Source organism: Chiloscyllium plagiosum, chromosome 32 (genome assembly GCF_004010195.1).
Source record: "Chiloscyllium plagiosum isolate BGI_BamShark_2017 chromosome 32, ASM401019v2, whole genome shotgun sequence".
Classification (NCBI taxonomy): Eukaryota; Metazoa; Chordata; class Chondrichthyes; order Orectolobiformes; family Hemiscylliidae; genus Chiloscyllium; species Chiloscyllium plagiosum.
This window is the reverse complement of record NC_057741.1, coordinates 3968112-3981011: the sequence shown is the minus strand read 5'-3', so window position 1 is coordinate 3981011 and position 12900 is coordinate 3968112. Positions and strand designations below refer to the sequence as shown.

General features: G+C 40.3%; 1 protein-coding gene across 1 annotated transcript in view; it reads left to right on the top strand.

The window, feature by feature from the left end:
• Positions 1-12900, top strand: part of LOC122539329 (short transient receptor potential channel 3-like) — a 163734-nt gene that overhangs the window by 88608 nt on the left and 62226 nt on the right. Inside the window, exons 5-6 of the mRNA XM_043674045.1 lie at positions 1683-1871; positions 3636-3800. Of these exons, the coding sequence (XP_043529980.1) occupies positions 1683-1871; positions 3636-3800 (354 nt within the window). The remainder of the gene's footprint in view (positions 1-1682; positions 1872-3635; positions 3801-12900) is intronic.

The window sequence follows — 12900 nt, the reverse complement described above, 5'->3', positions numbered from 1 at the left end:
AGTCGTGAGTTCATGGAATGCGCTGCCAGTAGCAGTGGTGGACTCTCCTTCTTTATGGGTATTTAAACGGGCATTGGATAGGCATATGGAGGATAGTGGGCTAGTGTAGGTTAGGTGGGCTTGGATCGGCGCAACATCGAGGGCCAAAGGGCCTGTACTGCGCTGTATTTTTTCTATGTTCTATGTTCTATGTTCTATTTCCTTCCTAAAGCAAGATTGTAAAATCCAGCATTGAATGTCAGAGATACAACAAGTAATACTATGCAATAAAGATATGCAAGTTCGTTGATCCATGCTAACTGCACTGATTAGCAAAATACTGACCGAAATCATGGTGGTTTATTGGAAAAAGTGAAATTGAATAAATTGTAGATCTACACTGCTCACTGGCCAACCTGTTACTAGGAGCAAAAATACTCTCATAATACTCTCAGTGGGGACATTACTGAAAAGTGATACCCTGAAAACAATATTAATCTGAGCATGAAAGTAAAACACATAAATCACATGAGAACTAGTCACAACAGAGTTCTAGGGCGGCACGGTGGCACAGTGATTAGCACTGTTGCCTCACAGCTCCTGAGACCCGGGTTCAATTCCCACCTCAGGCGACTGACTGTGTGGAGTTTGTACATTCTCCCCGTGTCTGCGTGGGTTTCCTCCAGGTGCTCCGGTTTCCTCCCACAGTCACAAAGATGTGCAGGTCAGGTGAATTGGCCATGCTAAAATTGCCCGTAGTGTTAGGTAAGGGGTAAATGTAAGGGTATGGGTGGGTTGCGCTTCGGTGGGTCGGTGTGGACTTGTTGGGCCGAAGGGCCTGTTTCCACACTGTAATGTAATCTAATCTAATCTAAAGTTGCTGTAACTTTTGTGTTATCTACTTTATAACATTAATTGAACAGCTTGTTTTGTTATATGTTGCTGCTATTCATACTGCAATGGTTAAACAACTTTGAAACAAATCTAGATTATCAAAAAAGAAAAAAATTGGTGATCAGACTTTAAGAAGTGATTTGAATTTGACTGCATGCTGAGTTCATAGGTGACAATTCTGGAATAAAGCAAACCAAGAGGGAGGCATTTCTAAATATATTCTCAGTTCTTAACTCAGTTTTCTCACAGCATCCAACTTACATTTGACATTTCAACATGAGAAATAAATGTTTTGCACAAATAAGCAAAACTGACTATCATCTGATAAATAAAATTCTCACCTGTTTCAGGAATGGTGCATACATACCATATGCAATTATACTGTTGCTCTTTCCCTGTGTCGATGTCACAAACTAGATTGTAATATTTGGTGTAGTATATTGACAGGCAGTACTCCTACTTCATATGAGTGTGGCTTTATGCCTTTAATCTTATTGCTTACAATAAATTGCCCATCATAGTCAGGTTATTAAAAACATGTGTTGAATATATATGAGACATTTTATTGTAATGAGAACATCTTTGGATGAGTTGACAAAGAAGAGTTTAGTGTTTCCATTAAAAGATTCTTAATCAGTTCTTGGTTTGTGGCATGGAGGAATCAAAAGAGTGAAATATATTTTTCAAAATGAGAGGAAAAATATAACTTTTTAAAGCAAATTTGGCTTTTCACACTCCCAAAAACAAAATAACCATGTATTTTGTGAAGCCACTTTTCTAAGAAGTGTATTCTTACTGTTTTTGTTTAGAATGACTACCGGAAGTTATCTATGCAATGCAAAGATTTTGTTGTTGGTGTTCTTGACCTGTGCCGAGACAGTGAAGAAGTTGAAGCTATTCTGAATGGTGACATGGAAGCTGAGCAGGATGAAGGACACCACAGTCAAAGAGCAGGATTAACACGTGTCAAACTGGCCATTAAGTATGAAGTCAAAAAGGTACAATTTCTTTTTAAGTCTTGGCATTTAGAAATATTCTTCATTATAATTAACAATGTGGTCCACGAAATTACATGCAAAATTTTGAGTTTGTTCTAGATTGAACGGTGAGTTTTGTTTGCACTGACTGCATGGTTTGAAATGCTGAGTCACTAGTTTCTTCATCCAGGATTCTTGTCTGACAGCTAACTTCTCGATAAGTGGCAGGAAGAGAGGTTCTTGAAAGGGTTTTACAGAAAGGAAGAAGTGGGTGTAGGCAAGAGAAGTCATAACTTAAGACTTAACAGAAGCAAATCAGCTGTAGAGGGTAAACACTGATGATTACCCCCCACTCAGGCTGATTAAAACTGCATTTGATGTAAGAGGGCGGCAATTTGCTTATTAGATGAGACTTCCACCTGAATAAGTCGGCTATCCCATCTGCCTGCAATAACCTGCAGGTTAATGCAACACAGAATTAGGACCTAAGTGGGTAAGTAAATTGCTTAATTTTAATTGCTCAATTGCTTGGTTTCTGGTGGATGGTTAAGTTTCAAACCAACCAATCTGTCTGTTGTGGGATAAAGTATGCATCTGATACTTGAAATTGGGGCAGGGAGAAAGTGAGGACTGCAGATGCTGGAGATCAGAATCAGCATCCGAGAAGCAGGAGAATTGACGTTTCAGACATAAGGGCTTATGCCTGAAACATCGATTCTCCTGCTCCTCAGATGCTGCCTGACCTGATGTGCTTTTCCAGCACCACACACTGGACTTGAAATTGAGGCAGAACGGTGGTTCAGTGGTTAGCGCTACTACCTCACAGCGTCAGAGACCAGGGTTAAATTCCAGCCTCGGGCAACTGTCTGTGTAGAGTCTGCACATTCCCCCCTTGTCTGTGTGGGTATCCTCCGGGTGCTCTTGATTCTTCTCACAATCCAAAGATGTGCAGGTGAGGTGAATTGGCCATGCTAAATTGCCCATAGCATTCAGGGATGTGTAGGTGAGGTGCATTAGTCAGGGGTATTAGGTAGGATAGGGGAATGGGTTTGGGTGGGTTACTCTTCCGAGTGTCAGTGAGGACTTGTTGGACCGAAGGGCCTGTTTCCACACTGTAGAGATTCTATGGTTCATCTTTCCACTACATTAGCAATTTTGTTCAAGCTGTACTAAAATAGCAAAAAGGAATTTCTAATAACCCGTAAAAGAACTGGATATTGGTATCTCATTGTGTAATTCCAGAACTTCAACATGTATAATATACTTTTCCCATTTGATAGAAAAACACCTGTTGCTTGTCTAAAGAGTAGTAGGTGGCTCAGTGGTTGGCATTGCTGCCTCACAGCACCAGAGACCCGGGGCTGTCAATGTGGAGTTTGCACATTCTCCCTGTGGCTGTGTGGGTTTCCTCTGGGTGCTTCAGTTTCCTCCCACAGTCCATAGATGTGCAGGTTAAGTGGATTGAGCATGCTAAAATGCCCATAGTATTCAGGGATGTGCAGGCTGGATGGATTAGCTTTGGTAAATATGGAGTTATGGAGATAAGGTAGGGGAGTGGGTTTGGGCGGCATGCCCTTTGGAGAGTCAGTGTGGACTCAATGGGCCAAATGGCCTCCTTCCATGCTTGACTATTATGCATTATTGATCTCTGTTTTACATAAAAAAATATCCACATATACTAAACAAATAAGAATAAAACCATGCAAGAGTGAGAAAATGTTGCTTAATTCAGTAACCGATATTTTACATGATTTGCTTTAATGAAAGATTATTTGCTCCTTACAGTTTGTTGCACACCCAAATTGCCAACAGCAACTACTCACAATATGGTATGAAAACCTTTCAGGGTTGCGGGAGCAGCCCATAGCTATGAAATGCCTTGTGGTGCTCGTTATTGCACTTGGGCTCCCATTTCTTTCAATTGGCTATTGGATTGCACCTTGCAGCAAGGTAAGCAATATTTTATTTTAGAATGGAAATTAATAATGTCTTTAAATCGTGCAATAGAACACAGCATGAACCTTTGTCAATTGTTGAAACGTTATCAAATATAGTTTCATTTTACTATTTTTCAGCATTTAGCCTTGATTTCAGTTTAATGTTACAAGTGCTGGCCTACAGTTGACAAATATAGATTTATTACCTGCGAGTTATTCCACATCTGTTAGAATTGTGGAAAAGCATATTAAAATCCATGTTTTATTTACAGTTAAAACTTCCACTGTCCTCAAGGATCAGGTTTACATTAAAAACCATGGAAACTGAAAAAAGGGGCAGGAAGAGTTTGTGTTAATGCACGAAAACAGATAAGAGAGGACTTTGTAAATAAAAACAGACAGTAAAAACTTTTAAAACATATAAAAGGAAGAGAGAGGCTCAAGTTAATATAGGCCTCTTAGAGAAAGAGGCTGGGGTAATAACAATAGGGAACCAGGAAATGGCAAAGTAATTGAATAAATACTTTGCATCAGTTTACACAGTAGAGGAAAAATTCCAAAAATACAAAATGATCAAGTGGCTAAAAGCGATGGGTTGGGGATGGGGTGGGGGTGGGATGGAGGAAATGAACACAAAGCAATCAGTATCAAAAAAAGTACTCAGGAATCTAATTGGGCTAAAGCCGATAGGTCCCCTGGTCCTGATGGGTTGCATCCTAGGATTTTAAATAAGGTAGCTACAGGGATAGTGGACGAATTGGTAGCAATCTTCCAAGAATCTTCAGATTCAGAAAAAGTCTCTCAAGATTCTGGAAAGCTACCGACGTAACATCCTTATTCAAAAGGGAAGGAGATAATAAAAACACAGGTAACTATAGGTCAATTAGCTTAATGTCTGACATTGAGAAAATGTCAGAGTGTTAAAAAGGAAGTAAGAGCAGAGCATTTAGAAATACATATTATCATCAAGTAGACCCAACATATTTTCATAAAGGGGAAATCATGCCTGACAAACCTTTACCAGTTTGTTGAGGAGGTAACAAGCAGGATAGTGTAGGGAAATGAGTAGGTGAGATATATAGGTGAGATATATTTGGATTTGCAAAAGGCTTCCAATAAGATACTGCAGGTAAGGCTACTTAAGAGAAGAGCCCATGGTGTGGGGATAGTATATTTGCATGGACAGAGAATTGGCTAGCTAATAGAAGACAGGACGTTGGGGTAAAAGGTGCATTTTCAGGATGGTAATTTGTGACTACTAGAGTGTCGCAATTACTTTCAATCAATGTCTGAGTGACTTGGAGGACAGAAGTGAGTGTACTCATGCCAAATTGCAGATGACACGAAAATAGGTGAGAAGGCAAGTGCTGAAGATAAGATAAAGGGTAGAATCTTATAGGGATCTGAGCAACATTGACTGTGGCAGAATTAGGAGTCCACGTATGGCGAGGCCTATCTTGATGCCAAAGTAACTCTTTTCCAACTTTTATGCTTTTCATGGTGGGCAGATTCTTGCTAGATATTGGAGAGTTGCCAGTTGATGGTTATTGTTTATTGTTAAATGCTGTGTGAATGCCACAACTTTCTTCATTAGTATTCAACCTCCCATTTTACCAAACAAGTTAGATGTCAGAAAAGCTCAACAAAATAACCATAGTGGGTACCTAGTGAATTCAGAGCTGAAAAATGTGTTGCTGGAAAAGCGCAGCAGGTCAGGCAGCATCCAAGGAGCAGGAGAATCGACGTTTCAGGCATAAGCCCTTCTTCAGGAAGGGCTTATGCCCGAAAAACTTTCTCCTACCTAGTGGATTCAGCTTGCTGCTGGCACTGAGCCACCTCCATGTTCGACACAAAGCAACAACATCTCGGGGCATGATACATAGGCACCAACTGAATGCAGTCCTCCTCCATGGTCATTTGCATCTGCCACTGCGAACCCACCATAACCATTTTGATACTTATTTTATGCAGCAGCAGTGCCCTCAGGAAGCACAGACTTGCACAGTCGGGTACACCAGCAAAAATACTGAAAGGCTGTTTAGCACACAGGGACAGGCCCCCAACTCACAAACTGGACTAACTGCATCTCAGAACTGTTCACTCGCTCTCTTAGTATTCACTCATTTAACCTACCTGCTTGCTTCCTTGTCTTGTCTTGTCTTGCTGAAAATGTGTTGCTGGAAAAGCGCAGCAGATCAGACAGCATCCAAGGAACAGGAGAATCGACGTTTCGGGCATAAGCCCTTCTTCAGGAATACTTGTCTTGTCTTGCCTTGTTTTGCCAATTAGGGCAGTCACAGAAGCAGGTAACTTGCCTTGCTGCTAAGCAGTCCTCAGTCTAGGAGGGTACACGTTTTGTTGTATAACAGTGTGCCATGTCAATCTCATCCCACTCCAATGTGCCAGCAGCTTACAGAGCGAACACACTACCTGTGCAAAAGCCAGGTGTAGCAACTGGCCACCCTACAGCAGTGGCTATCTCTGGAAATGGCACCTCCATGGCACAGCACTGCTGGACAAATCTCTCACATTTACATATTTATGCAAAGAAGGAACTAAGTATTACAGTTGCTGAACTAAGAGGGCTAAAAGTACCACCAGCACCTAATGCTATGTGTTCATATTGTTCCATACTGTGCAGATGGCACAGTAGGCTATCAGCACAGGCCTCCATCAATTACAACTCCTGTGTTGCCATGAACTATACTACTGACCGATAGGAAAATACATTGAGCACCAACACAGAGAGACTCAAAAGCCAATGCATGAAAATCAAAGTCATCAATATTTATGTACACAGTTTTATTTACAAAGAAAATTTTCTTGACCTGTGCTACAAAAGTGCTCTTGATACATTTTTCTTCTTTGTCTCTCTCCCATTACATCTCAGTATATTCCCTGGTTCCACAGATGGGAGAAGGCAGCCTTTCTGATAGAACATAGAACATAGAACATAGAACAATACAGCACAGAACAGGCCCTTCGGCCCACGATGTTGTGCCGAACTTCTAACCTAGATTAAGTACCCATCCATGTACCTATCCAAATGCCGCTTAAAGGTCGCCAATGATTCCGACTCTACCACTCCCACGGGCAGCGCATTCCATGCCCCCACCACTCTCTGGGTAAAGAACCCACCCCTGACATCTCCCCTATACCTTCCACCCTTCACCTTAAATTTATGTCCCCTTGTAACACTCTGTTGTACCCGGGGAAAAAGTTTCTGACTGTCTACTCTATCTATTCCTCTGATCATCTTATAAACCTCTATCAAGTCACCCCTCATCCTTCGCCGTTCCAACGAGAAAAGGCCGAGAACTCTCAACCTATCCTCGTACGACTTCCTCTCCATTCCAGGCAACATCCTGGTAAATCTTCTCTGTTGGCCCCAGATGTTTGGAGGGGGGTGGAGGGGGGGCAGGGAGTGATCCTAACAGTGCATGTATCTAGACCAACCAGACATGCTGAATGTCTTCTTGCCAGAGATAAGTTGACTGTCCTTGGCTTGGAAGGATTTGAGGAGAAAGTGAGGTCTGCAGACGCTGGAGATCAAAGCTGAAACTTTATTGCTGGAACAGCACAGCAGGTCAGGCAGCATCTAGGGAACAGAAGATTCGACGTTTCGGGCACATGCCCTTCTCTGCTCATTCCTGAAGAAGGGCATGTGCCCGAAACGTCGAATCTTCTGTTCCCTAGATGCTGCCTGACCTGCTGTGCTGTTCCAGCAATAAAGTTTCAGCTTGGAAGGATTTGACACCATCCAGAACAAAACAGACTATTCAATTTGCACACTTGCCATGATCTTCAACATTGATTCCCTCACTACCAACACACACACGCAGTAATGTGTATCATTTACAAGATTCACTGCTGTAACTCACCAAGGTTCCTTTGACAACACCATCCAAATGCACAACCTCTGCGATCTATAAAGACAAGGACAGAAAATACTTAAGAAAATTATACTTACAAGTTCCCCTCCAAGCTACACAACCAACCTAATGTGTAAATATATTGCTGTTCCTTCACTGTTGCTGGGTCCTGGAACTCCCTTCCTAAAAGCACTGTAAGTGACTTTATACCCCAAAGACAGGTGGTCCAAGAAGACAGATCACAGAACCTTGTCCAGGGCAATTAGTGATGGGTAATAAATGCTGACCTAGCCAGCTACACCAATATCCCATGGAAAGATTAAAACCAAATCCTTTTAAAATAGATTTAAAAGGGAGATTGCTGGCACAGCTTAGGGGAGACCTAAATTGATACTTTTACTTGGTAGATAGCATCTTGATCTGCATAATTGCTATGCAATTGCTTGAATGTCATTATTACTGAAAGGAGCACTCTTGACTTCATGACTAGTCCATCTGTCCTCCTTAAAACTGACTTCAGTAATATATATCTTGAAATCGGGCTCTTTAAAATTGGCTGACTGATGGGCCCTTTCTTTGAAAAAGTGCATAATCTGCTTATTTTGATACTTTGAGCAAAATGATAACCATTTCATATGAATGTAATTATACATTTACATCTGAAAATAAAGTTTTCAAGGCTGCGTATCTTTACTATAGCGCTAACATCTCCAGTGTCCTAATAGGTTGACATATAATTAAATAATATTGTACATTTTAAAATATTCTCTTGTGACATGCATTTTTGATGTAGACATGGCTGTCTCCAAAAGGAGGTAACATACACAATTTAGCAGAATATGTAGCTATGGAAAAATGAAAGTGTTTGCAATGCATGATCACAGAATAGCAGAATTGTTACGATGTGTTGGGAGACCATTCTGCCCATCATGCCTACACTGGCTTTCAATGCAATTTGACTTTGTGCTAAACTCCAGCCTTTTCACCATAACTCTACACAGTATTTCTCTTCAAATCACCATCCGATGCCCTCTTGAATGCTTAGTTGAACCTATCTTCACCATACCACCAGGCCATTCCAAACCCAAATCACTCACCATAAAAAAATTTATTTTCTCACTATGCACTTACTTCCCTTTTGCAAAGCCCTTTAAAGCTATGCTCTTTGGTTCTCAATCCTTTTATGAGCAAGAACAGTTTCTCCTTATCGAACATTTACAGACTCCTCCTGATTTTGAAAACATCAATCAAACCTTCCCTTAGCCTTCTCCTCTCCAAGGAAAACATTACAAACTTCTCCAGTCTTAAATATAACTGTTGCATTATGCAGTGTCATGCAAGGATAAGAAAATGTAATCAAGAACAGTCTGTGTGTCACGGGCTGACAAAGTGATGAACTGATGAGTATTGGTTCAAGTGCGAACATTTTTCATGTCACGGAAATGAATCTTATGACATTGATGATGAAATGGAGACCAAAGCAGATAGGGAGAGACAATATGTCTGGAAATACTTCATTAGTCACTATACCTAAATAAAATAGTGTTTATTGGAGGTTTGGACAACTCATCAGCTGTTCTTTAAATCACAGTGTCATTATGAATGACATTTTAATTTGCAGCAGTATTTTGTTCTGTGCTGTAACCATTCTGTATTTTTATTCTGTGGACATCATAAAATTTACATGATTACGGCTCAATAATACTATCTACATTGTTTGTAATGTAATATTCCGATCTTGCAATGAAAAGTATGCATTACTTTTCCTGACAAGGAAACAAATTATGTTGAATTGTCTTTCATTTGGATTATAGTGATATGATTAATAAATATTCCCCCATGTTAAAATATGCATGATTTACACCATGAAATTTCGTAATATTCAAAAGAATTACATATCACTGGATTTGTATGGTGAGTACATTACCTAGAAGTAAATTTGTGGACTAACTATTTTCTTTTAATTTATTTTAACTTTCTAAAATAAGGAATGACCAGATCAAATCACTATTTGGCAAAAGCACTGATCTCTACTTTAGACTTTTTAATGTTCTCAGTTAATCTTTGACACAAGTGTTATCTCGATCACCATGAGTAAATCAATCGATTTTTAAAAAAAATCTGAAGCCCTAAAATGGGATTGTTACACTACAGAACAGTATGTGTCTGTCATTCCTGCCAATATTACAATGCTCAATTTATGTCTGGAATTAAATTAGCAGATCTAATTAATTATATATTTGTTGTTTTGAATCCCTGAAAATATATATTTTGACAGTTTAGTGCCCTCCCCTTCCCCAAGCACGTTTATTTATTTTCAATAAAAAACTTATAAGAAACAATGGCTAAACTACAATGTAAGTCAGTTTTAAAAATGTATGTAAAAGCATGACCCCACACATTAAGTAATTATACTGCTCTTCTAAAAATGTTGAAATTCTAATAACATCCAATTCACCCTTATGCAAATCAGTCAGGATGTGAATATTCTTGGAGGTGATGAAGCTTGTGGTTTGTACTGTTCAAAGGGCTGTGAAAAGACAGACTGGAAAAACAGAACAGAAATGTTGATGCACAGGATTCTACCAACACATATTGTTAGCCCATTCTATAGTACAATAAAATTCCTGGATTTCTCTTATAATACAGGAAGATTTTTCCTTGGGGAAATGAAAATGCAGAAGACATGGAAGCAAATTTTCTTTTCAGCCTCTGAGAAATTGCATGGAAATTGATTTTGACGGATCCCACATCATCTTGTTTTCTGGTAGCTGCTTAAGACAGTGTAATGTGCAAGGGCTTCATTAAAATAATAAATTCTATTTTAAATTACATTTAAGTATTCCTCACTCAATTTCCTGTTCTTTAAGTTTATTTGTTTCATAAGCAGGTTGACTTTTAATGAGGCTGTTGTATTTTACTCAGTTCTTTGTCTGGCTTTAGGTCTGCTATATCTTTAGTCCTTGTTTGATCAAAGCAAGCAGGACATACTAATGTTAGCACAAAAGCCATTGAATATTATCTGCAAAACTACAGGAAAGCTGACTATAAATGAAGCACTTACAAGAGTTCAAAGAATAAAGAACTTGAGTAATGGGGCTCCTGGAACATTAATTTTCTTTCAGACTCCATCAGCAAGAGGGCATCTAACTTCAAACTACAGCATCCCGTAACATTTGGCAAGTCAATTTAAAATTAATAATGATAATTACTTGTAACACATCCCAAATTGCATTTAACTGTTGAACTGGTACAAGATGTAAGGAAGCATGCCAGGAAGATCAGATACTGGTGCTATGAGTTTCAAACACTGCCACACACCAGGGAGAGGGAGAGTTACGTTGCCAGTGAGTTTAAGAAGGCAGTCACACCCCCTAAATTAATTACTTCAAATTTGGTCAGTGGTCAGTGACATGAGGATGTGACTACCAGCGAGGCAGGCAGAGAGATCCAGGAGATCGTGCTGAAGGAGCCTCAGCCCATGGGCTTGTCTAATAGGTTTGAGATTCTTGCTCCCTGTGTGGATGAGATTGGGGGCTGTAGGGAGCATGAGCAAACTGACCATTGCACTGTGGTCCAGAGAGCCATTTGTGGGGAGGAAGCAGACACGTAATTGTAATTGTGGATAGTAAAGTCAGAGGAATAGACACTGGTCTTTGTGGCCAGGATCAAGAGTCCCGAAGGTTGTGTTGCCTGCCAAATGAAGGATTTCTCATTTGGGCTGCAGAAGAACTTGGGGTGAGAGGGGAAAGATCCAGTTGTCGTGGTCCATGTAGGAACTAATGATATAATTAGACAGAGAAAAGAGGTTCTGCTGACTGAATATGAGCAGCTAGGGACTAACTTACAAACCAGAATCAGAAAGGTAATAATCTCTGGATCACATCCTGACCCATGAGCAAATTGGTACGATGTCAACAAGATTAAAGAGGTAAATGGGTGGCTCAAAGATTGCTGTTGAAGAAACAGATTAGAATTCATGGGAAATTGGCACCAGTACTGGGGAAGGATGGTTTGGGCTCCACCTGAGTAATTCTGGGAACAGAGCCTGGTACATATAATGTTGTGTGCAATACAGAGACGTAGCTTTAAGGGGCTCAGGACTGGAAACTAAATATCCCATGATACACATTCTATTGAAAGGACAGGAAGATAGACAGAGAGGTCGGGGTTACCTTATCAGTAAGAAATGAAACTAGATCATAGCAAGAAATAATATAGAAATGGAAGCCATAGAATCTGTGTGGATAGAGTTGAGGAGGCGCAAATGGCAAAAGCCCTGATGGGATGGTTTGTATTCAGGTCCCCATTTTTCTTTATCTGTGTTTGTCGTTGTTTGGTGTTTATGGCTCAGTCTACCGCGTCTGTCCATTCTTGATTTGTTGCTTGTTTGAATAACGGTTTTTGGCGCGCAATTTCCCGGTTATATTTTCGGAGTCTGTGGTGGGCATTATTGATTACAAACCTTCACAAACCTTGCGAAACCCTGATGGGAGTTATGTACAGCCCACCCAGCAGAAGTTAGGAAGTGGGGAAGAAAATAAATCAAGATATAGAAAAAAGATGTAAGAAAGGCACTTTCACAATAATCACGTGGGACTTCAATATGCAGGTGATCTGGGAAAATCAGGTTGGTAGCAGATCTGAAGAAAGGAATCTGTAGAAGGTCTATGAGATTTGTTTTGGAGCAGCTTTCGGTAGAAGTCACGAGGGAACAGGCAATTCTGATTTGGTGATGTGCGTTTGAGGCAGACTTGATTTCAGAGCTTAAAGTGAAGGAACTAATAGGGAGCAGTTACCATGATATATCAGAACTCAGCCTGCAGCTTGAGAGGGAGAAGCAGTAAAGATAGACAGAAGAGACAGTAGAGAAGAGCTGGCCAGAATTGATTGGATGAATTGGTAGAATAGCAATGGCAGGGGTTTCTGGGATTAATTTGGGAAACACAACAGAAATTCATCCCAATGAGGAAGAAGCATACTAAGAGGAGAATGAGATCACCATAGCTGGTAAAGAAAGTTAGGAACAGCAGAAAAACAAAAGAAAAAGCATACAGTGTGGTGAAGAGAATTGGGAAGTCTTTAATGGACTCTAAAATCTTACTGAATTAGAGTGGTGCTGGAAAAGCACAGCAGGTCAGGCAGCATCCAAGGAGCAGGGAAATCGACGTTTCAGGCAAAAGCCCTTCATCAGGAATAAAGGCAGGGTGCCTGCAGAGTGGAGAGATAAATGAGAGGGGG